General features: G+C 52.5%; 1 protein-coding gene and 1 pseudogene across 1 annotated transcript in view; both read right to left on the bottom strand.

The window, feature by feature from the left end:
* Nucleotides 1–16,596, bottom strand: part of PTGIS (prostaglandin I2 synthase) — a 38,333-nt gene extending 21,737 nt beyond the window's left edge. Inside the window, exons 1-5 of the mRNA XM_053927055.2 lie at nt 16,254–16,596; nt 6,832–6,955; nt 5,234–5,412; nt 2,876–3,019; nt 198–349 (exon numbers count right to left, since the gene is read on the bottom strand). Of these exons, the coding sequence (XP_053783030.1) occupies nt 198–349; nt 2,876–3,019; nt 5,234–5,412; nt 6,832–6,955; nt 16,254–16,465 (811 nt within the window). The 5' untranslated portion in view covers nt 16,466–16,596. The remainder of the gene's footprint in view (nt 1–197; nt 350–2,875; nt 3,020–5,233; nt 5,413–6,831; nt 6,956–16,253) is intronic.
* A 5,593-nt stretch (nt 16,597–22,189) lies between these two features.
* Nucleotides 22,190–22,963, bottom strand: LOC112303772 (small ribosomal subunit protein eS21 pseudogene; annotated as a pseudogene).
* Between the last annotated feature and the right edge of the window lie 951 nt (nt 22,964–23,914).

The raw sequence follows: 23,914 nt of genomic DNA, 5'->3' as shown, positions 1-23,914 counted from the left end.
CGGGCACATAAAAAGTGCTTGAAAAGATTTTTTTTTCCTTATTACCTCAGCCAATCCTGACAGCCACCGTCCAGGAAGGTCCTACTCTTCTCCCCATTTTACAGGTGAGACCCCTCACCTTGAGCTGGGTTGCCCCCTCTGTCCCACAGTCTGCCCCAGCACCCACCAGCACCCGTGCCGCCCACCTGGATGCTTACCCACTAACAGGGAGCCGCGCGCCAGCTTGGGAAGCAGCAGCTCGAGCTGGCGGAAGGTGTGGAAGACGTCGGCTGAGTGGGCGCGGTCCTGGGCCTGACTCTGAGGGGTGCGGGGCAGTGCCTCGACTCCGTACAGCGTCAGGTAGCCGGCTCTGGGGACAGCACACAGCAGGTCAGGGGTCCTCCTTGGTCAGCCCCGGCTAGGCCCTCCCACAGCAGCCAAAAGCTTTTCTTCATTCATGCACCCAGTGAGCACCTACTTCTCCTACTGTATGCCTGACTGCTCTGGGCCTGGTGGGGGGTGGAGAAAGGATGAGCCACAGGAGCAAGTGTGCGGTTGGGACGTGTACACACACACACACACACACTCTTTCTCTCTCTTTTTCCCCGCAGGAAGGGTCCTGGAGGAAATGTTTTCTGCCAGCAGTCACTTTCAAATACGTCAGGAGCCCCAGGCCCACTGGCCTCTGTCTTGGGAGGAAAACCGCAGGCTTTCACTTTTCCAGTGGGGTGGGAGGGGCCTCTGCAGAGACACCACTGAAGCCCCACTGCTCCCCTTGAGCGCCTCCTGGTCCCTGCATCTCCCCGGAGAGGGATTTTCCCGAGAAGGAGAGGGGGGACGCCAGAGTGAGGGAGGCTGGGGGCTGAGAAGGGCCTGTCCAGTCCTGACTCTGTCCCTTATCTGCACAGTGCAGGCACATAGTAGGCCCTCAATAAATATTCGCTGGATAGATGGTTGGATGGATGCAAGGAGGGATGGAGAGAGGGATGGATGGATGGGGGGATGGATGAATGGATGGGTGGGTAGGAGGGAGGGTAGCTGGACAGATGGACGAATAGACAGGAGGGAGGGTGGGTGGGTGGACAGGTGGTTAGAACTTAACGCTGAGAACACTGATCTTGGGAGAAAATTACAGGGTCATCCTGATTCTGAGCTCAGTCCACACCAACAAGGCCACAGGGGTCACACTGTGGAAGAGAGGGACCTTCCACATCAAAGTAACACATCACCTGGCTGAGGACAGATAATGTGTGAGGACAGACATGTGTGAATATACACATAACCTGCAGGTGGCGCCAGGGGCTATAGAGAAAAGGCTGGAACGGGGTTAGGTACTGAGAGGGCCACCATATTAAATGGGTGTCAGAAAGGCCTGAAGGAGGTGACACTTGCGATGAGACTTGAATGAAGTGTGGTGGCAGCCATGCAGACATGTAGGGAACAGCATTCTCGGGCACTGGGACAGAAACTGAAAAGGCCTTGAGGTGAGGGTATGCCTGGCCTGTTCAAGGGGCAGCAAGGAGGCTGGTGAGATGACAGGGGAGAGAGCAATGGGGACGCAGGTGGGGGATGAGAGCAGGAGGGGCCAGGGGTGATCACGCAGGACCCTAGAGGCCAGGGTGATAACTTTAGAACTTCAGAGAACTTTAGAACTGAGTGAGGCAGGGTCCCGCACAGGAAGGTTTGAGGGCAGTATCTCACGGTTGGGCCATGTGAACCTGCACCTCCACACGAGGGTGTGTCACCCAAGCCACCCATCCCTTTCCACTCCAGGGGCCCCAGAGGTGACGGAAAGGCCCCAGCTGCCAGGCAAGGAGGCAGGACCTCCAGCCCAGGCCTCAGGTCCTAAAGACACAGGGATGTCTACTTACATCTGACCCCCTGCTGTGCCTGCTGTCACCCTGGGCCTGAACAGACCCAGCTGCCACTACGTCATCCACACTGCCCCCAGCGCCACAGCTTCCTCTCGGACTTCTTTGTCCACACAGGGTGGCATCGGCCAGGAGACCTGGGAGCTGCCTTGTTGTGAACTTGCTGGGTGGTTTTAGCTGCCCCTTTCTGGACCTCAGTTTGCTCCACAATGACAGGGTGGACCAAACCAGCGTCACCTGGACCAGTCACAGCCCTGGATGGTGGCTGCTCCACTCCGGGAAAAAGTGAGAAAAAATGTGGCTCTCTTACACATCCAGGGTCACACTTGAAAGTGCAGGCTCTTCGGCCAGCTCTGCCGTGACCCCACCTGTGGGACGACTCTGGGCAAATGACTTCGGCCCTGCAGGCCTCAGTTATCTCTGACATGGGCAACTGCAACAGGCCCTAATGGGTCCTCCTGCTTCTCTCTCAGTGCCACACACCTGGCCTGTAGCTGGCCTGTAGCCTAGTCTCCCTGCAGGAGCCAAAGAGCACTTTTACTTTATTGTACATACTGATTTGAGAGAGAGAGAAACACTGCTTTGTTGCTCTACTTCTTTATGCGTTCACTGGTTGTTTTGTAAGTGCCCTGACAGGGAATTGAACCCACAACCTTGGCGTGTTGGGATGATGCTCCAACCAACTGAGCTATCTGGCCAGGGCTCAAAGAGCGCTTTTAAAGCTCTAAGTCCAATCATGTCCAGCCCCCGCTTAAACCCCAGCATCACTCATCTTACTTAGAATAAATTCCAAAGCCAACAAGGTCCCCTTTTTTTGGCCTTTGTCTCCTTTGCAACTTGCAAGCTGAGCCAGCGAAATATTTAGGGTCCCAGAGGCAAAAATGTCATCTTGAGGTCTTTGCTTTCAGGGTCCCAAATGGCTTCCCCCCATGCCTAAGTGTCTACGGTTCCCCAGACACTATCAGTGGCTGAGCCAGGTCCAGTGTGCGGGGCTCCCTTGGGGCATGGGGGCTGCCCAGGCTCACCTGAACAGGAAATTGTAGGAGAAATCGAGGAGACCCATCTCATGCCAGCCACTGCCCGCTTCTGTGGCGTCGCCCAGCAGCACGGTGCGGAGGTTGGTGTACATGGCTTCCGTGAGCGCCTGCAGGTCTCTGTGGAGGAGAGTCCTGGGGCAGGGGACAAAGAAATGAGAGAGCAGCTTCCAAAGGGTGATATCCACGTGCAGGCACCTTCCTCCCCAAACCTCAGGGTCCCGGGGCTCCAGTTCCTTGTTGGCAATGGGGGTCTTTGGAAGACTGGCTCTAATGAGCTGGTCTCATTGCTATCACCATCAGCGACGACGACCAGTACTATTTACTGTGCGAAGCACAACGATCTCACTTCATTTTTTGGCAACTCTGATGGTTAACGGTTACCATTATGATACCCATTTTACAGACAGAGAGACTCAGGGACATGGAGGGAAGTGACTTGCCCAAGGTCACCCAGCCAATAAATGACACAGCTGTGACTGAAACCTTGATCAGGCCACCTCCAGAGTCTGGACTCTTTTTTTTTTTTTTTTAGGATTTTATTTATTTATTTTTAGAGAGAGGATAAAGGAAGGAGAAAGAGAAGGAGAGAACATCAATTGGTTGCCTCTCACGCACCCTCAGCTGGGGACCTGGCACGCAGCCCAGGCTTGTGCCCTGACCGGGAATTGAACCAGTGACCTTTGTGTTTACAGGCCAGTGCTCGACCCACTGGGCTACACCAGCCAGGGCCAGAGTCTGGAATCTTCTCCACGATAGTCTATCCCTCCTCGGGGCACACACGCTTGGATAAGGAGCCCTTTAGTCTGAATAAGCCCCTAGTTTCTCGGATAACTCAAGAGTGGAAAACTTCCAGGGGGGTTGCATGAACTTGCAGTAATAAAAGCTTTTGGATGTTCAAGCTGGAACACTGTTGGAATAGCAGACATGACCCATGTGCAATAATGTGTGTAAAGGGCGCAAGAGAGCACCTGGCACATTGTAAGTGCTCCATAAATGGGAGGTTGTGATTGACCTTGACCTTGACCTTGTTTTCCCGACCCCACTCCAGGCACTAGTCCTCAACAGAGACAGTAGATGTGTCACTCATGCCCAGAAGACATCATGCCAACTTGGAAGAAACTTCCAGAAACTCTTGGGGGCAGACCCTGGAAGAAAGTAGGGTCCTCCCCAGGTAGTGGATTAGGATGCAGTGAACCGTGGACTCTTATTGCTAGTGAGCTCTGGAATGGTGGGACCCGGGACACTCAGGCTCAGAAACACTTCTAGCAGCTGTCCCACCAAGCCAAGGTCAGACTGGGCACTGCCTCTCATCCGTGTGCACCTCATAAGGCTGGCCTTTCCTCAGCTTGGCAGTCCTGCAAAACCCAGCCTTCTAGGCACTTCCCTAACTCGGGGAGGTTACCCTTCCTGGAGACAGAGCAATAAAATTAACATCAGACTGTGTGGCTCTTGGGGTGGATGCAGAGTCTCATTTCCTCAGTATCTGGGGTGGAGAAGAATGTGCTGTGGAGTTGGCAGACTTGAGTTCAAATCCCAGCTCTGCCACTTATTAGCAGTAGACCTTGGACAAGTCACTTCACATCTCTGAGCCTCAGTTTCCTCATCTGTACGATGAGAATGAAAATACCTACCTCTTGAGGCTATTGCACAAATGTGAGAGTAAGCCTATCGAACACCTGGCATGTGGTAGGTGTCCTCAGAGGGTGGTTGGCACCCCTCTGCACCCCCGGCATCTAGGCTGGTGAGCAGGGGACAGCAGGTCCTCAGAGGTTTGCTGAATGAGTACAGAGTTAATGTTGTGTGGTTGATGTAAGACTCCCTTATGTTTCTGGACATGCACCCCTTCCTAGCTGCGTGACCTACAGCAAGTCACCTCTTGAGCTCCATTCTCCTCATCTGTGAAATGGGGCTGTAAGTCACTTACCCTCCAGCAATGCCCTGAGGACTAATGCGATCCTGCATGATGCCTGGCACAGAACGTAAACTCAAAAATATCAACCACCCCACCCTTCTCCCTTCATCTTACAGATGTGAAAACAAGCTTGGGGTGGGGGTGGGGGGAGCTTCTCCAAAGTCTCAAGGCTAGGAAAGGGTGAAGCTGGGATTTGAACCTAGGTCTGGCTGACCCAAACCCTGGTCTCCTTCTACTCAAATCAGAGCTGCCTGCTACGAAGTAGAGTTCTTCCTCAGCCCAAATATTTTGGGTTGTTTTTTTCCTTTGTTTTTGTTTCCTTGAAACAAAATGTCTTTACCAGACACCTGTTGAGACAAGCACGACTCGAACTAGCAGATGGAAGCGGACTGCCCACCCTGGCCCACCCGCAGGCACTGTGTTCGGCCACTCACGGTTTCATCTTGGCCTTTTCGTCGCTGGGGTTGTAATTCGGAAGCTGCACATCGAAAATCCTCTCCATGAGGAAGACTGCGTAGGCATGGAAGTCCAGCTTCGTGCGAGGCTCCCACACCACCGAGTCGTAGGAGTGTGGGTCCAGGAGGACAGTGATGTATCTGCCCCCCACCAGCACCTGGGGAGTTGGCAGGTTAGCGTGGAGTGCCGCTATGAACAACGGCAGCTGTCCGTGGTCAAGGGCTCACCCTGTGCCAAGCACTGGCCCCTCCAGGTACCTAACGGACAGTGGTCTTTCATCGGCCCCGCACGGCCACCCTGTGAGGTAGGGACCGCCATTCCCCCACGTATAGCTGAAAGGTGAGGTTTTGAGAAAGCACGAAGTGGGCCCCAGATGGCACAGCTGAAAAGTGGCAGAGCTAGAACTGGAATTCCGCACTTCCGTGAACCAAAGGCTGTGCTCTTAACCACCTCAGCCCAAAGCACCTGCCTCGGCTATCGGGTCATGTCACACCTCCAGCAGCCAGGAGGGAGTCTGCCCACAGGAGGCAGCAGATGGACACATGTGTGTCATAGGTGGATGGACGGATGGACCGATGGATGGACGCACGGACAGGAGGATGTTGTGGGTAAATGCTAGTGGACAGGTTATAAATGGGTGGATGAATCAATAGATGGACGGATACATGGATGGAAGGAAGGACAGATGGACAGGTGATACTTGGGGTAAATGCGAGTGGACGTGCAAGACCCCCTTCTTTGGGAGGCTGAGAGCTCTGCACGCACCGCGCTGCCCCAGAAGGGAAGGAAACAGCACCAGGGGCCGTAACCCTGCAGGCAACAAAGGGAAGGGCCTTTTCCCTCAAGTGTCTGTGCGGGGTCACGCCACGGTCCGTGAGTCACATTCATCAACCCCCCTTATAAGACACAGGCCGATATCTAAGGGAAAATGCTATTGGAGGGATTGTTAGATGGATGGATCAATGGCGGCATAGAGCACAGAATGTATGTTGGACGGAGAGATGGATGGACAGGCAGCTAGAGGTTGGTTGGAACTAAATGTGTGGAAGGGTACAGGGACGGCAGGATGCTATGTGGATTTGGGGAAAATGGATTGAAGGATGAATGTTGGATGAATACAAGTTGGAAGGATCCTTGGAAGATGGGTAGGTGGGTGGTGGTTGTTGGGATGGACACGGAATATATGAGTGAATGCTGGGAGGCTATCAGGAAGCAAGGGTGCTGCCTAGGTAGGCAGAAGGATGGATGTGATAGTGACGGGTGGGTGCTGGATGGATGGAAGTTGAACGAATGGATAGAAGTCGGTTAGATGGGTATCGCAAGGATTGGAGAGATGCTGAATGACTGCCCAGCTCCATGCTGGGAGGATGCTAGAGGGATACCGAAGGGAAGGGTGTTAGGTACTCGTTGGATGTACAGCTGCACAGACGTAGACAGAATGTTGGCAGGACCACTGGGTGGATGTGGAATGAGTGGGTTACCATGTGCACGGGTGTTGGAGGAATCAGTGAACATCAGGTATGACAGCCCCGGCTGCTCATCCCCTTCCCTCCCAAGAGGCACCAGAGATACTTACAGTAAAGATATCACCATGTTTCTCCTTCATCCTTGTGAGGAAGCTGGCAGCATCTTTTCCAAACTCCAAGGCATAGCCCAACCAGGGGATGCTGCCCAGGTCCAGGGGAGGCTCGCCAGGTCGCCTGCAGGAACCACAGTGCTTATCACCACTTGATAAAGCAGGGAAGAGGATAAAGTGGGTACGGAAGGAGGCATGCCTTTAAATGGAGAGGGGAGGGCAGGCTTCCCTGAAGGTGGAGAGAGGGAGCCACGTGGATACCTGGAGGAAGAGCCTCCAGGCAGAAAGAACAAGTGCAAAGGCCCTGAGGTTAGATGGTGCCTGGCATGTTTAAATGACAGTACAGAGGCCAGTGTGGCTGGACTGGAGGGGAAAGCAACAGAGGTTGAGGCCAGAGTGGTAACAAGGCCCAGGTCACGCAGGGCCTTGCAGGCAGCTGTGAGGGCTTCAGCTTTGTCTCAGGGAGGTGGGAGCCATGGAAGCTTGGAGAAGAGTGGGGACGTGATCCAGCTCAGTTTTTGTCATTTTCTTTTTTAACGGATCCTTTTGGTTGTTGAGTAGAAAATGAACTTCAGGGGGCTGAGAGCCGAAGCTGGGGGACCAGTTGACGGAGGTGGTCATCTGTCTAAGGGTGGGAGAGCTTTCCAGAACCCGGTAGCATAAAGATACAGAGCTGTCTGGTTGAGCCAGCACAGCCCAGGCTCTGGTCCTCTCACATTCCCTGTCACGGCCGCAGAGAAAGGATGAGACTGCAGAGCGCTGCCCAGAATCTCAGTCTCTCAGGTGGCTGGAGGCCAGGCCCCTGGGCTGCGGCGATGCCCCCGGGGCACACGCCAGCTCAGCCTGGGGGTAGGAAGGTTGGGCGTGTGATGGTCAAGGTCAGAATCATCTGTGAGAGCAGAGCAACTCCTCTGAGAATCTAATCACAGCATGCGTAACTCACTGTGATAGACAGAATTCTGAGATGGCCCATACCTTTGTACAGTCTGCTCCCATGGAGTGGGGGATAGATGGTACAGCTGACTTTACGGACGAACACTCCTCCTGAGTGGGCCTGGCCTAATCAGGTGGACACAGGGCTTACGAGACACAAAGCTGTTCTGGAAAAAGACTCAAAGCATGGGAGAGACACAGCACCAGGGAGAGTCTCTGTTGCTGGTTTTGAACATGGAAGGGGCCACAAGGCAAGGAATGCCGGTGGCATCTAGGAGCTATGAGTGGGTCTTGTCTGACAGCAGATGGGGACCTCAGTCCCACAACCACAAGGAACTGAACTCAGCCAGATTCTTCACCAAAGGTAGCCTTGCCTGCCCCTTGACTTCAGCCTTGGAAGAGGCTGAACAGAGAACCCAGCTCCACCCTGCCTGACCTCTGACCTGCCAGACTGCGAGCGGATACACGGTGCTGCCGTAAGCTGCTAAGTGTGTGGCAACTGGTTACACGGCAAGGGATCATTAATACCCGCAGACTTACATGGCTCTTGCATGGGCCCTGACCTTGACCAAGCACGTAGTGGGTACGAGGTGGTATATGAACCCCATCTTGTTCTCCTCCCGATCCTTTGAGAGATAGCTAAGGAGAGGTGCCTCAGGGTCCCAAAGGAGCCTCACATTATGGCAGGGCTGGTGCTCACAGTGGGCCCCTCGGAGGTCCCTAAACCCGGGCAAGGACCCATGTTGCCATGTTAGAGTCCTCAGAACCACAGGGAGGTAGAAAGCTCCCTGTCCGCTGAGTGGGTGAGTGAATCCTCCCAGCTCCTCTCCTCACTGGATTCACTCACTCACTCCTTCGCCAAATGGTGACGACAAAGCCGGAGACACAGCAGTGAACGGGACAGACCAGGTCCCTGACCTCACTGGGCGTGGAGAGAGACAAAAGCACAAAAAAGCAAAATCGTTTCAGAGAGTGGGAAGTGTGATGAACAAAATACAGGAGATGCAACTCCACGATGAAAAGAAAAAAAACCCAGTTTAAGAACACACGAGGGATTTGCATGGACGGTTCTCCAAAGAAGACAAAAATGGCCAGTAAACACATAAAAATATGCTCAAATCATTAGTCCTCAGAGAAATGCAAATCAAAACCACCATGCAGAACCACTTCACACCCATGAAGATAAACATCGTAAAATTAAAAAAATAAAAATAAGTAAAAAAGGAAAGTACTGGCAAGGACGTGGAGAGGCTGAAATACTCGTATATCTCTGGTAGGGATGTAAGATGGTGCAGCTGCTTTGGAAACTAGTTCCTTGAAAGGTTGAACAGGTAGCATGCGGCCCAGCACTATAGCCCCAGAGAATTGAAAACATGTGTTTGTACATGAACTTGTACACTATTGCTCACAGTAGCTTTATTCCTAAGAGCCGAAAGGTGGGGCCAACCCAAATGTCCATCGACTGATGAGTGGATACACAACAGGTGGTCCACTCCTGCCTGGGAACATTATTCAGCCACAAAAACGAGAGAAGCGTAATTCATACCACGATGTGGAAGAACCTCGCAGCCGCTGTGCTGAGCGAAAGAAGCCAGACACAGAGGGCCACGTATGGCATGATTCTACTTCTAGGGAAGGTCCAGAAAAGGTGAAGCAACAGATAGGAAGCAGGTCAGTGGTTCCCAAGGGCGGAGGGGCGAAGGATAGGATGATGGGTGACTTCTCATGGGTGCCGCGTTTCTTTTCGGAAGGATGAAAATATTCTGGAGTTAAATAGTGGTGATAGTCGTACAAACCTGTGAATACACTAAAAACCATTGAATTGTCTATTTTAAAAAGCTGAGTTTTATACTACGTGTATTATATCTCATTAAAGAAAATAAGGCCCTGGGTAGTGTGGTCCAGTGGATTGAGTGCTGGCCTGCGAACCGAAAGGTCACGGGTTTGATTCCCAGTCAGGGCATGTGCCTGGGTTGCGGGCCAGGTCCCCCGGTTGGGGGCATGGGTATCTCTCACACATTAATGTTTCTCTCCGTCTCTTTATCCCTCCCTTCCCTCCTCTCTAAAAGTAAATAAATACAATCTTTTAAAAAAGGAAAAGAAAAAAGGGTGATATAAGATAGTGAGGGGCTAGTTCAGAGAAGGTGGTGAGGACCAGCTTCTTCAAGGAGGTACCATGAGAGCCAAGACCTAAGGATGAGAAGGAAGTACAATGGAAGAACGGAGAGAAAAGCAGTACAGGCAGAGGGCACAGCAAGCGCAAAGGCCCTGGGGTGGGAACGCACTTGGTGAGGTTTTCACAACAGAAGCTGATGTGGCTGGAGTGGAGAATTGGGGGGTGGGGGCCTTTGATAGGCAGGAGATGATGTTGGAGGTGACCTGTGGACCACAAGGACCCAAAAAGCAAGGAGAGGGCATCAAGAGCAATGGGGATCCTCTGGAGGGTTTGAAGCGGGAATTGGGAAGTAATGAGCTTTTAAAAGGTTGCAAATAAGAGAGAGGCAGCAGGGATAGGTGTCAGGAGGCCACTGTAACCGCCTAGAGAGCAATGACAGTGGGAGCGCAGGCCACAGTCCCCAGGGAGCCAGCCTGAGCATCGGACTCCCCCGCTTCCAGGACTGTGGGCTTTTGTGCTCCCCTAGCTGTCCGGGGGAACACCACCTTGTCTTCCCCCTTCTTCCCCTCCCTCTGGCTGTTCCCCAGTGTAACCCAAAGTGTGGGACAGGTGGTGATTGGAGAGACTGGTCAGACTTGAGAGCCGGAGTTTGGGAATTACGGGAGCAGAACACAGAGGAGGCTTGGGAACACTGGGAAGTGCCTCCTGCCACCACCTCCTCCTCTCTCCCCGGCCCCCACTCTGCCTCTGAGCCCATCATGGAGGAGACGTGCAAAGTCATGGGTCGGGGGTCCTAAGGGGGTGCCAGGGAGCTACCAAGACCTTCTCTTTCCCCTTGTCTTTTTGTGAGCCCCTGGGTCAAGGCCACTTCTCAGAAGGCTCCCCTGAAAGGTGGGGTGGCACGCTGGCAGAGCCCGGGCCGGAGTAACCCATTAGCCCGAGGCACACCGGCCCAGAGACAGGGCAGGGGAGCAGCGTTTCTGGCAGGAGGGTGTGGTGGTTATGAGCCCGACTTTAGCACACTTTCTGGCTTTAAATCCCAGCCATGCACTTGCTGGCTGTGTGGCTTTGCCTCTCCATGCCTCAGTCGCCTCATCTGTAATACAGGGTTGACCACCTACTGACCACGTCAGGCCGTGGTGCAGATCAAGGGAGTCAGACAGAATGGCTAGTGCCCGGTACCTCATTGCTGGGACTAGTCTGGGGCCTGAGGAGCAGGACCCATAGAATCCCAGGCACCGTTTATTGGGTGAAAACAATGTGTCAGGTGCTTGCATTTTCCAAAGGTGTCCTCGCTTGGTATTAATGGCCAACACTTCATGAGCCCTGGCTGTGCCACCCTATGAGGAGGGAATTGTTACTATGAAGCCCATTTTACAGCAGATGAAACTGAGGCCGAGGGCTGAGTCACTCACCCAGGGCCCAGTGTGGAGGATCTGGGTTTCTAACTCAGGCAGGTCTGGCTGCAGGGAGGCTACCCTGGCCCCCAGTCTCCCCAAGTGAACATCTGCATCTCCACTTTGCAGATGAGGAAACTAAGACACCGAGAGGTTTCAGCAACCTGCACAAATGCAGGGCCTGAGATTTTCCCCTAAGAGGTCTTTGGGGATGCGGGTGGGGCGGGGGCTTCCTTTCCTACCCTTTATTCTGGCTTGAGCTCCCCAGCAAGCCAAGTGTTATTTCTGGCAGCTTTCATCTTTCCCTAGAAAAGTCCCAAGGAGGTGCAGACAAAGGCAGGAAGCTGGGAGGCCAGGCGTCTGACCCCCCTGGTGTGGCGCAGGCTCTGCCAGCTCCCGACCTAACTCAGACCCAGGCCACATTCCAGTGTGACTCAGCCTGGCCAGTGGGGCAAAGGAGGCTCTATTTTGGGGTCTGCGGTCTCTAGCCTCTACCACTGACACTCTCACTGTTTTCGGGTACTGCCAGGCTCCCGCCCACAGAGCTGACTGCCGCCTGCCCTCCCTGGTTTGGATACCAAGGCACCTTTTCTGAGTTTTAATTCCCATCACATGCGGTCCTCCAAAAACTGCCCATTCCTCACTCACAGACAAGGCGACATCACTTTGCTGTGCAATGCTGGTGCATTGCCCAACCTCTCTGTCCAGTATTTTCTATTCAATTCAGGGCCACAGGCTCTAGGAGGATTTAATGGGAGAACAGAAGGGGGCTGGTTGCCATTCACCCACGGCCTCCCTAACCTTCTTCCATTACTCCCTCTCATGGCCTCCCGCTGTGTAGAAAAAGCATGTGGCCATCTTGCTCTAGTTTTGTTTTCCTGTTTTTGTAAATAATAGACACAGATTCAGAGAACTGTTTCTCAACACAAGAAAAAACCTGTATAGTGATAAATACAACAGCTGCATGTTCGAGAGGCAATAGGGAGTGGTGGGGACTATGGCGCGGTCTAGCAGGGACTCTACTACTAACTCCCAGGCAAGTGTTTTTAGATCTTCCTTTTTTTTTTTTTTTTCACAAGAAGCTGGAAATCTGGAATTTTGTGTATGGAGTCCCCCAGTTCTCTCCCCCTGTGCTGTGTGGTACATACCATGCCTGCCTGGGGTTGAATCCAGCCACAGACCACCATTTGGTGACCTCTGATTAGTACATGTTGGAAGGAGACAGCTTGATTTGTTCTTAGAAATTCCATATTCTGCAAGGGCTAACATCAGCCCTTGAACCACCAGGAACCCTCACTCGAGGCCACTTGTGGCCTCTGGTTCCCCAGAAAAGGGGCTTCCCACCCAGGAGACCTCTCCCAAGGCTCCCCACAGCAGTCACACAGGCCCGAAGAGGAAGGGATGCACTCGGCCTGGCAAAGTGGCTGGGGCGTGAGAGACCAGCGACATGAGCCAGCTCAGAGGACAGATGGAAAAACACAGGCTGGGAAAGCAAGAAGGTCTCTGATACTCCCGTGGCAGCCCACGGCCTCAGCAGGCACAGAAGTCAGATTCCTAACTCCCAGCTCACCGCCCCTCCCAGGCACACACTCACAGTTAGTAAGCTGGGCTTACAAATTCTTGCCATAATTACAGAACTTTGAATTTGGATTTGGAACTAGACGACATTAAGAATTATTTTTTATATTCTCAAGATAACAGAATTGCGGTTGTTACTGTTTTTGACATGCATACTGAGATACTTAGTGGTAAGGTAGTCTGACACCTGTAATTTGTTTTGAAATGTTGGCAACTGTCAAATCTAGGTGATGAGTACATGGGGGTTCTTATACTATTCCTTCTATTTTTCTGTTTAGATGAAATTTTTCATAAGTAAACTGTTTTAATTTTAAACAGAACAAAGCCACACGTAGGGAGAGAGCTGCTGACTGACTGAAGTAGTGCTTTTTTCTTTTCACTGGAAAAAGCATAAACTTGGGAACACACTAGATGTGGAATAGAACTTCTGTGTGACCCTAAGGAGGTCACTCAGCCTTTCGAGGCCCGGGGCGATGAGTGTTACATCAGGGGTCAGTCAGGAGAAAGGCATGACCCCAGGGAAGTGCGGGGCCTTGCTTGTTTTGACCCAAACGTTGGATCGCCATCTCTACAGCATCAGCATCATCCGCCTTTTTTTCCAGCACTTGGTTATTTGTCTTAAGAATCTTCTGGTGGTAGCTGCATCTCTCACTATCTTAACATCGTGTGGCTCTAACACTATTTTTAAAGATTTTATTTATTTATTTAATTTTAGAGAGAGGGGAAGGGAGGGAAAGAGAGGGACAGAAACATCGAGTGGTCGCCTCTCACACACGACCACAGCCGGAGACCTGGCCTGCAACCCAGGCATGTGCCCTGACTGGGAATCGAACTGGTGGCGTCTGGGCTTAGGGTACGACACCCATCCCACTGAACCACGCCAGTCAGGGCTCTAAGGCTTTTGAGCATTCAGATCGCAACTATAACGTGTGCAAAGAGCGAGAAGTCATTTTTCCTAGGAATTAAAATTTCATGCAGCCCAGATTTTTAATCCAGGCAGACCTTGGGCAAGTTGCTTGGTCTCTCTGAGCCTGTTTCCTCCTCTGTACAGCGGGGGTAAAAGAGCACCCCTCACTGAGTCAGGAGCAGGAGATGAGATTGGGGCTTAAATTGGGGTCCCCATTGGGTCTCCCCAGGGTCTGTGCAACTGTCCCCCGGCTGTCAGTAACCCCTGCACCCATACTTCTCCCCTGTACCCACTTGCTGACCCCCCTAAACTGCCGACAGATATAAAAATAAACACCCTCGAAGATAAATTAGTTCTCTGGATCTAGCAAGAATTAGCTAAAACAATGTTTAATTGGCATTCCTGCTAACCCAGCAATTCCACTCTCACCTACTATCATCATCAGCAGCCCTACTTTAAAGACTGGGAAACTGAGGCAGAGAGTAGTTCTCACCTTCTTATTCCTAGAGGCTGGAAACTGTCATACACTGAGCACCCAGGTCCCCTGCCTCCCATGGCTGCCGCCATCACCCCAAGAAAAATGCAGTCACCCTGAGAAAAGCACAGACCAGGATGCCCCACAGGAAAACCACAGCTCACTGTCTGAAATAGCAAAAACACGGGCAACAACCTAAAAATCCACCAGTAGGGACAGGAATACAAAGGCAGAAAGAAGCCTGCCACTATTCATACTACGGAACCCTACATGGAAAATCAAAAGGTTGAATCAGATCTCCATGTAGCAACCTGGACAAATGTCGGAACTGAAATCTGGAGTGAAAGAAAAGCCGACATAAAGTCTGAACCCGCCTCTACACCGAGTACCCAAAAAGCCTGACAACTTGAGAAAATAACTCATTTCATCATAGGGAAACGTATTTGTTGTCTTTTTTCCCCCTTTTGTGTGAAGTAACAGGACTATTATTTTTTCTTTTTCTTTTTTCTTTTCCAGGCCAATGATTGAATACCTGGTGTTCAATTTCACCTGGAAATGTGTCTGATTGTTGAAGCGAAATATCATGAACTTCTTGTTTGGAAATTCAACTAACATACTGTTTAAAAATAAAAAGTTTCCAGAAAATTTCTGGAATTTTCGGGCTGTCGGGTTTAAACACACACACTTACACTGCCCTGTCTTATCTGCGGGCTCGCGTCCAATGGCCTAACATGTGTACGAGAAATTGTAAAAACAGCAGGGGAGGCTGAGGTGATATGATATCCTGGATTGGATGCCGGAGCAGAAAGAAGACATGAATGGAAAAACTGCTGAAATTCAAATAAAGCCCGCAGTTTGGTTAGTTGTAACAGGCCAGAGGTGGTTTTTAGTTTTGACAAGTGTATATGACACGGGAAAAATGTTAACAAGAGCAGAAACTGGGTGAGGGGCCTTTGGGAACTCTTTGTACTACCCTTGCAACTTTTTTGTAAATATAACGCTAGTCTAAAGTGAAAAGTGTACTCTAAAAATCTGGAAGGTTGCCCCAAACGAATCAACAGCAGAAGTCCAGAATTGTGGGAAGGGTGGTTAGAAAGGCTCATCTCTCATGGGATATTTGTTTTAAGTCAAGGCATTCAGCTATTCCTTGTGCAAATTAATTTTTTGTGTTCCAGAAAACGAAAAAGGCCTGCTGCCATCTCCCTGGCTTGAGGGGTAAGAGATTTTACTTTTTCTCCTAAACTGCAGATTCTCAATGGCACAGAAAAACCTTTGGGACTAGGAAGCTGAGACATTTCTCCTTGGTTCTGCCGAAGCCGTGGGACCTCCGGCAGGGGAGACCCCTTTCTGGGCCTCAGTTTCTCCCCGGGGGCAGAGGGAAACACCCAGCCCACCCAGCCCCCTCGTCCAGGTCGGGGACTCCCGTGGAAGGCGGTTTCGGGGCTGGTCAGAGGGCCTCCCCCTAGCCCCATTTCTCCCATCTGTGGAATAGGAATGAGGAGGAGGCTACACCACCGGACTGCAGAGAGCAAGGCCGGGGTTTGCACCAACCAAGTAGGTGCTGGATTCAGGTATCGGCTGGAGAGCCGGAGAGGGCTTCCACCGAGCCCGTCCACGCACCTTTCCTGACCCACAGACCTTGGGTCCTCACCTGGAACCCCAGCGCACATCCCAGCGGTCGCGCTCTGGGACAGGCCCGGCCGACCGAGCCTGTGCAGTAGGTGTCAGCCTCCCGCGACCTAGCCCTCCAGCCCACACCTTCCTGAGACGCCCCACCCCCTGCTTTGCAGAGAGGGGGTGGCGCCCGGCCCGACCCCTCCCGGGGATAAGCGCGGGGAGCCCCTTGTGCGAGGGGCCTGGACTCCCACCTCCCAGGGGCGGGGGCGAGGATGGGAGGTTCTGCGGCCTGGCCTTCCGCTGGCTCCACGACCCCCAGCTGCAGCCCGGGCCGGGGAGCGGAGACGCCCCTTTTGTCCCGCCGGGCGGCGCGGGCCGGCGGGGCTTGGGGACACTCACCGCGTGCGTCGGCGGGTCAGTAGCAGCAGCAGCAGCAGCGCGGCCAGGAGGCCGAAGAGCACGGCCCAGGGCATGGTCCGAGGAGCACAACCCAGAGCAAGCCGGCAGCGACCCTGCGCGGGAGACTGCGGGCGGGTTCGGGGGTGGCCCGGCCCACCCAGGTGCCTCTCCCCGCCCCTGCGTCCTCCCTCCAGCCCACAGGCCGGGCCCATTTAGGGGCACGGGGCGGGGCCGTCTATCCCTCCCAGGTCCCGAGGGGTCGCTGTGGGCGTTCTTGGAGACCCCCTCCTCTCGGCTCCGGCAGAGACAGGCCCCCACCCCCTGGGCCAGGAATGTGTGGAGGGGAGGGGCGGTGGGAAATGTGGGATGGAGGAAAGGGGAGACGCGGGAGGGAGGAAGGGTTGTGGTAGGACGTCGTGGGGCGGTGACAGAAAGGGAGAGGATGTGCAAGGAGGCAGAAATTCTGTGAGGGAGGAAAGGGGGTGTGGGGGAAGGGGGAGGTGGAAATACCGGCATAGGGAAGGGAGTACGAGGTTGGGAGGGTGACTGGTGGATGGGTGGGGGGCTTTCCATCACTTTCCACCTAAACCACCTCCACTACCCGCTCCTCGTCCCATCTCCACCTGGACCACTTAGAGACCTTGTGCTGGCTATGCTGTGGGGGGGCTGGGGCGGGGCGGGTTTGGGCTGGACTCTACCCACAGGTGTACTACCTGCATCACTGCAGGGGGGTGGTTATTAGAGCTTCTCGGATGGGCTCCATCTCCCCAGTCCGCACCTGCTGTAAGGGCCCCACCAGTGAGTGTGAAGCGCCCAGCCCTGTACCTGGGCTGTGGCAGGGGCTCAGGGTGTGGGCGCCATTGTCAGGATTAAGGTGGTTAAGGTGCCAGCCTCGAGGCACCGCCATTGGCTCCGCAGGAGACCACATCTGGGTGCCAGTGAGAACCTGGGCTTCTAGCTCCAAGGCCTGGGCCTCACATTAGGTGTTTTTGTTAGGTTTGAGACACGCTCTCCACTCCCTGCAACCGCTGGCCCCCATTCCCACCCTGGCCGACCTCGCACACAGGTAACTCATCTTTTCTGGGGCCAATTACTTATCTGGGACCAGACTGATTGGCGTGTATTCCTCAGGGCGGGTGCGAGGAATTGAGGGGAGCTCATCTGTAAGATGGAGTCGCACACACTGAGTGCTTGGCATGAGTGAGTTTTGTGAGACCATGGGCGGACTGTGCAGCTGGGACCCAGAAGCTTTGCTCCTAGTCCTGTGTTCACTCTCAGTGCTGGAGGAATTTTGGCAGGTTCATGTCCTCTTCCGAATAGCCCTCTTAGGAGCTGTTACTCCTGCCCAGGCTCCTGGCTTCAGCCCTCATCTCTCCACAGCCCATTCTCCCCACCCCCCCCACCCCCGCCAGTAGTCAAAAGGATCCTGTTAGGGATGGGGGAACCAAGAGTTGAAGATTTTAGCCTTAGCTAGAGTTGATAAGCTTAAATGATTGATGCATGTGGAAAGCTGTTATTCCAGGAATTAGAATTACAAGACCTACGTGACTCCAGGAGGTCGACCAGCAATTCAACCTTTGTGCCCCAGCGGGTCTGCAAGCAGATGATATCCCCACATCCCCACGAGGGAGGCATTGCATTCCGGAGAAGGAATGCAGATAAAGAATTGTTGATCGACAGATAAAGAAGTACTAGGAAACTCGACTGCAACTCTTATCCAATAACCTTTTTTCCAGACCCCTTACCTACCCCTTCTCTTCTTATAAAAGGATCGGCTTGAGAGGAAATGTTAAGAAGGTTTCTGAGGGTACACAACCTGCCATCTTCTCAGGTCACTGGCACCTGAATAGCCCATAAAGATGCAGTCGTTGGGAGAACCAAGATGGCGGCGTAGGTAGACACACTGCGCCTCCTCGCACAACCAGAACTGACAGAAAATCGAACGGCAAGGGGGTCCAACACCAAGGAAATACAAAATAAACATTCATCCAGACCGGTAGGAGGGGCTGAGACAGGCACCGGGGTGGAGAGGACTCGCGTGGCCGTGGCGGGACCGAGACTGGCGGGGTGTGGGACGAACGGGGCAGGCAGGCCGAGCACTAGCAGACCCTGCGGCCCCACATTTGCACAGATAAACCGAGAGGGCCGGACTCAGAGTGGCGGAGAGCGGGGCAGGCAGAGCAGTGGGTAGCACCCCGGAGCCCCACATTCGCACACAGATAAACCGGGCGAACGGCGGGGCGGGGATCGAAGCAGGCTGCGCAACCCAGGGCTCCAGCTCCGGGAAATAAAGCCTCAAACCTCTGATTGAAAGCGCCCCTGGGGGTTGGGGCGGCAGCAGGAGAGACTCCCAGCCTCACGGGAGAGGTCGTTGGAGAGACCCACAGGGGCCTAGAGTGTGCACAGGCCCGCCCACTCGGGAACCAGCACCAGAGGGGCCCAGTTTGATTGTGGGTATCCGAGTGAAAGACTGAAATCTGGAGGAAGGTGAGGCGGGCGCCATTGCTCCCTCTCGACCCCTCCCCCACGTACAGCGTCACAGCACAGCGACCAGCGTTACCCCGCCCCGGTGAACACCTAAGGCTCCACCCCTTAAAGTAACAGACACGCCAAGACCAAAAAAAAAAAAAAAAAAAAAAAAAAAAAGGCCCAAATGACAGAACACTTCAAAGCTCCAGAAAAAATACAACTAAGCAACGAAGAGATAGCCAACCTATCGGATGCACAGTTCAAAGCACTGGTTATCAAGATGCTCACAGAATTGGTTGAATCTGTTCGAAAAATAGATGAAAAAATGAAGCCTATGCTAAGAGAAACAAAGGAAAATGTACAGGGAACCAATAGTGATGCGAAGGAAACTGGGACTCAAATAAACGGTGTGGACCAGAAGGAAGAAAGAAACATCCAACCAGAAAAGAATGAAGAAACAAGAACTCGGAAAAATGAGGAGAGGCTTAGGAACCTCCAGGACATCTCAAAACGTTCCAACATCCGAACTATAGGGGTGCCAGAAGGAGAAGAGGAAGAACAAAAAATTGAAAACTTATTTGAACAAATAATGAAGGAGAACTTCCCTAATATGGCAAAGGAAATAGACTTCTGGGAAGTCCAGGAAGCTCAGAGAGTCCCAAAGAAGCTGGACCCAAGGAGAAACACACCAAGGCACATCATCATTACATTACCCAAGATTAAATGCAAGGACCTACATCCAAGATTACTGTATCCAGCAAAGCTATCATTTAGAATGGAAGGGAAGATAAAGTGCTTCTCAGATAAGGTCAAGTTAAAGAAGTTCATCATCACCAAGCCCTTATTATATGAAATGTTAAAGGGAGTTACCTAAGAAAAAGAAGATCAAAAATAGGAACAGTAAAAATGACAGCAAACTCACAGTTATTAACGACCACACCTAAAACAAAAACAAGAGCAAACTAGGCAAACAACTAGAACAGGAACAGAACCATAGAGATGGAGATCACATGGAGGGGTGTCAATAGGGGAGTGGGAGCAGGAGAGCGGGGGAAAGGTACAGAGAATAAGTAGCATAGATGATAGGTGGAAAATAGACAGGGGGAGGAAATGTAGAAGCCAAAGAACTTATAAGTATGACCCATGGACATGAACTATAGGGGGGAATGTGGGAGGGAGGGGGTGGGCAGGATGGATTGGAGTGGGGGGGGAAATGGGACAACTGTAATAGCATAATCAATAAATATATTTAAAAAAAAGATGCAGTCGTTGCTTGTCTCTAGTTACTGGTTCTGGTAGCGACAGTCAGCGCCAACACTGACTTTGCCAGTTTTGAAACCGGAGGGGGTCACTGAGTCCAGGGCTCGTGCTGCCTGTCACCTCTCCGCCAAAAAGCAGAAACAGGGATTGGATTATAATTGCGTTTTTACTAATCTCAGAGGCCAGCAATCGGAGAAGGTGGCAGGTAGAAACCCTAACACCCACTTTACCTTGGGCTTTCAGAGGTAAGTTTATACAGGGGAATCGTGGGAATTTGGGAGGGGGAAATTCCAAGGAGAAGCACAGATGTGCTGTTTCTCTGGACAGTAAGGGGAGGGGAGCTGAAAAGGGAGTCTGCAGCTTCTTCCCGAGCTGGCTCCCTTTGTTCCCTGTTATCTCTCCCTCCATTTGCATCAGCCTTCCTCTCTTCCCCGACACTTGTGGTTTATGGCCAGGGAGGTTACAGTGTCCTCTGGTCAGGGAGGAGAGGTATAAACCATTCACTCTCAGTACCATGGTTAGGGGAGATAAGCTCCTGTGATTCACCAGGTGGTTGTAAATTACTCAAACTGATTGGCCTTGTTTCATTTTCTTGTCTCAGTTTCCCCATTCTACTGGCCTTGGAATTTTCCTAGCTTCTTAGTGTCCTTTCTTAGTCAGATGCTAAGTCACTAGCACCTAAGTCAGATCCTGTCCCTGAACCCCACTCAGAGCCATCCATGGCTCCGCCTCACTCACAGCACAGCCCAGGACCTTACAAGGTGCTACAAGGACCTGGGTGATCTGCCTCTTCCACCTTCACCCCCCTGGCCTCTTGATCCCCCTCCCTCCCCCTCACCCACTCAGCTTCAACCACGCACATCTCTCATCCTTCCGCAAGTGTGCCAAACTCACTCCCACCACAGGGCCTTTGCACTTGCTCTTCTTTCTGCCTGGAATGCTCTTCTGTTGGAGACTTGCACAGAGGGCTCTTTCCTTCCCATCCCTTGTCCCTCTGTCTTTGCTCGACTGTCGCCTCCTCAGAGAAGCCCTCCGTGACCACCTGGTCTAAAGCAGTCACACCATCACTCTCTGTTGCCTTATCCTGTTTTATTTCCCTTGCCAGTACTTAACATTTCCTGCTATCACATTAAGGGTTTACTTATTTCCCTATTTAGTGATGGATGACAAGGCAGCTAGGTGATGCTCATGTGGTCTCAGCGGATTCAGGACATCAAAAAGGAAAAGGAGCTTCCTGAGCCTCTTGTTTATTTATCCAGCTTGTCTGCTGAAGCCAACAACCCCCAAAAGGCTACAGAACAGGCTGGGGGCTTTTCCCCCAATTTGGGGGCCCATGGGCAACCTTCTGGCAGTGGGGCTCACAGCCCGGCTCAGCCTATACTGGGCTGTGGGACCCTGAGCAGTCTGCTCCACCTCCCCAAGCCTCAGCACCTCATTAGGTAAATTGTCATTAGGTAAATGACCTAATCCAGGTGACAGGCCTATCAGAGGAGTGCCTGACGCACAGTTAAGCATTCGTGAAAGATGACCAAGCTCAGGGCTTATCCCAGGTCAGCCTCTCACCTCCTGCGTGAGCTCAGGCTCAGTTTTCTCATCTACAGAATGGGATGAACAAGTTCATTCCTCACAGGGCTACTGTGAGGACAGAAATAAATGAGGAGAGGATGAAATCACCCACTGTGGGGCCTGGCACACAGTAGGTGCTCAATTTCTACCCCACACCCCTCGCTTGTGTGCAGACCAGGGTCCCAGATAGCATGTCCCTCCTTCCCCCTCAACCCAGGGGCAAAATTCCCCCAAGGAAGGAGACCAGTGCTCATACACCAAGGAGAGGATGTTTCTGGGGCCTCCCAGCTTCCCCCTTGCAAACAGAATCTGCTTTTGTTCAGGAATCCGGTAGGTGGTTAGGAAGGTGGCCCCATCCCCTTCCCAGGAAGTGAACTACCATGCATGTGAGCCAGCCAGGGAAATCCCTCTTTGCTAAGGATGGATCCAGGGTGGCTGTGGGGTGCCTTCTGGCATATTTTCCCACCCTGTTTGCCTCTTCTTTTTCGGGTGCCCTTGTATGAGGTTGTGATGGTGGGGGTGTTAGGAGGAAAGGCAAGTAAAATTGCACAGCCCCAAACTACAGCTGCAGAGCAACCCTCCCTGGAACAACCTACCTCTAGACTCCCTTTTTGTGGGTGGGTGGGGGGAGGCATGGTTCACTATTTATTTATGACAAATTTCACATCTGCAATGCTCTCCCGTCGGAAGTCCTTTGAGGTGATGTCATGGGCCTTGACCAGTCTGAGAAGGGAGTCATCGGACTCGCCCAGCCTGCCAATAGCAGATAGCAAAGGTTTTAAACTGGCCCTTGAACCTGTGTGGCCCCTCGTCAACCTTGGCCACGTTCATCATCGGGATGGCCATGTCGTCCTTGGCGCCGGTGATGCGGTGGCTGGCGGAGCGTTTCCACCTCACGTACAGGTTCACAAACTCACCAGCGTCCTTCTGCGGGTCGCGCCTGCCGCCGCCACTGCACTTCCGCAGAAAGGGCTAGACTTGTTTAATGAGGTAATCGAGTAAATACGCCGTGAGTCAGATTTTCTCTTCCATGCAGCCAAAACCATTTCTAACCGAGATGACCTTCCAGTTATGGATGTGGCGAGGACTACATGAGATAATAAATAATACATCTGAAACACCTGTCACAGTGCCAGCGCACGGTGAGCTTTCAAAATGTTGTCTCATCTTATTATTTTTTACTGCCTTCTTTTTTTTCCTATTTTTTACACCTCGGGCTTTCTGCATTATCGAGCTGATAGAGTGTCCAGCTGTCATAGCTACAACATCTTGCAGGGACAGGCAGGGTCTGGGAAGTAACAGACACTCCAAACTCCCCTGACCCATGAGGACTGACAGGGTCCCCGTGGGGGCAAGACTGGTACATCCTCAGGAGTGAAGATGAAAGAAGACCCCCCCACCACCCCGCAGCCCATGGTGAAAGGGTGGGGACCTCCAAGGGCTTGAGGGCTGAACGCAAATCCCAACATTGCCACTCATTTGCCATGTGACCCTAAGCGAGTTGCTTTGCCTCATCTGTGCAATGGGCATGTCTAAGCCTTCATCGGGGTAGGGAAGCCCACCTCTCAGGTGGACTCTCAGGAAGTTCCCTCTTCTGTCCAGCTGTACCAGGGCCGCCAGCTAGTGACAATCATCCAGACTCTCCGGAAGGAGTCTCAGGGTGTCCAGATGTTCATGGTCCAGTAGAGACAAGACATCTGGGCCACTCTCTGATCCTGCCAAACCTCTGCTCTCTTACTGGGCTGCTGGAGGGTCAGGATAATGTCCAGACCCAACTCCTTCAGAAAATGGGGGGCTTTCACTGGGCAAGGGCAGCCCTTTCCTCCCACACTCCTGCCTCGTCTCTTCCGGGAACCAGATCTGGCTCATGTCTGCGTCCTGAAGGCCACAAACACACTGAGTCAGGGAAGGAAAATATTATGCGTGCTGCCTCCTTTGAAGCCGAAAACCAGACCCATAAGGGAGGGGCAGTTTAAAATGTTTTTCTAACTAAAGCTCTAACTTTGTTGGTATCTTAGGCCATCTGAAATATTTTTTCATATTAACTCATCTAATCTGCACAAGACCCTATAAAATGGATACTATTATTATTCCCAATTTTTGGGTGGTGAAGCCAAGACTCAGAGAGGCAAAATTTATTGGGGAAAATGCCAGGGAGGAAAATGAAGAGGGAGCCAGAGGAGGCTGGAAGAAAGGGAGGGAGGGAGGGAGGGAGGGAGGGAAGGAGGGTGGGAAGGAAGGAAGGAAGGAAGGAAGGAAGGAAGGAAGGACGGAAGGAAGGACGGAAGGAAGGAGTTGACCAGCTGGAACCTGGAAAGGTCAGCAGCAGGTCACCTCCAGGGAATGAGAAGCTGGAACCCAGGGTA

This window comes from Desmodus rotundus, chromosome 6 (assembly GCF_022682495.2).
Source record: "Desmodus rotundus isolate HL8 chromosome 6, HLdesRot8A.1, whole genome shotgun sequence".
NCBI classification, from domain to species: domain Eukaryota; kingdom Metazoa; phylum Chordata; class Mammalia; order Chiroptera; family Phyllostomidae; genus Desmodus; species Desmodus rotundus.
Note: the sequence above shows the minus strand (reverse complement) of the source record. Positions and strands in the feature narration are given on the sequence as shown.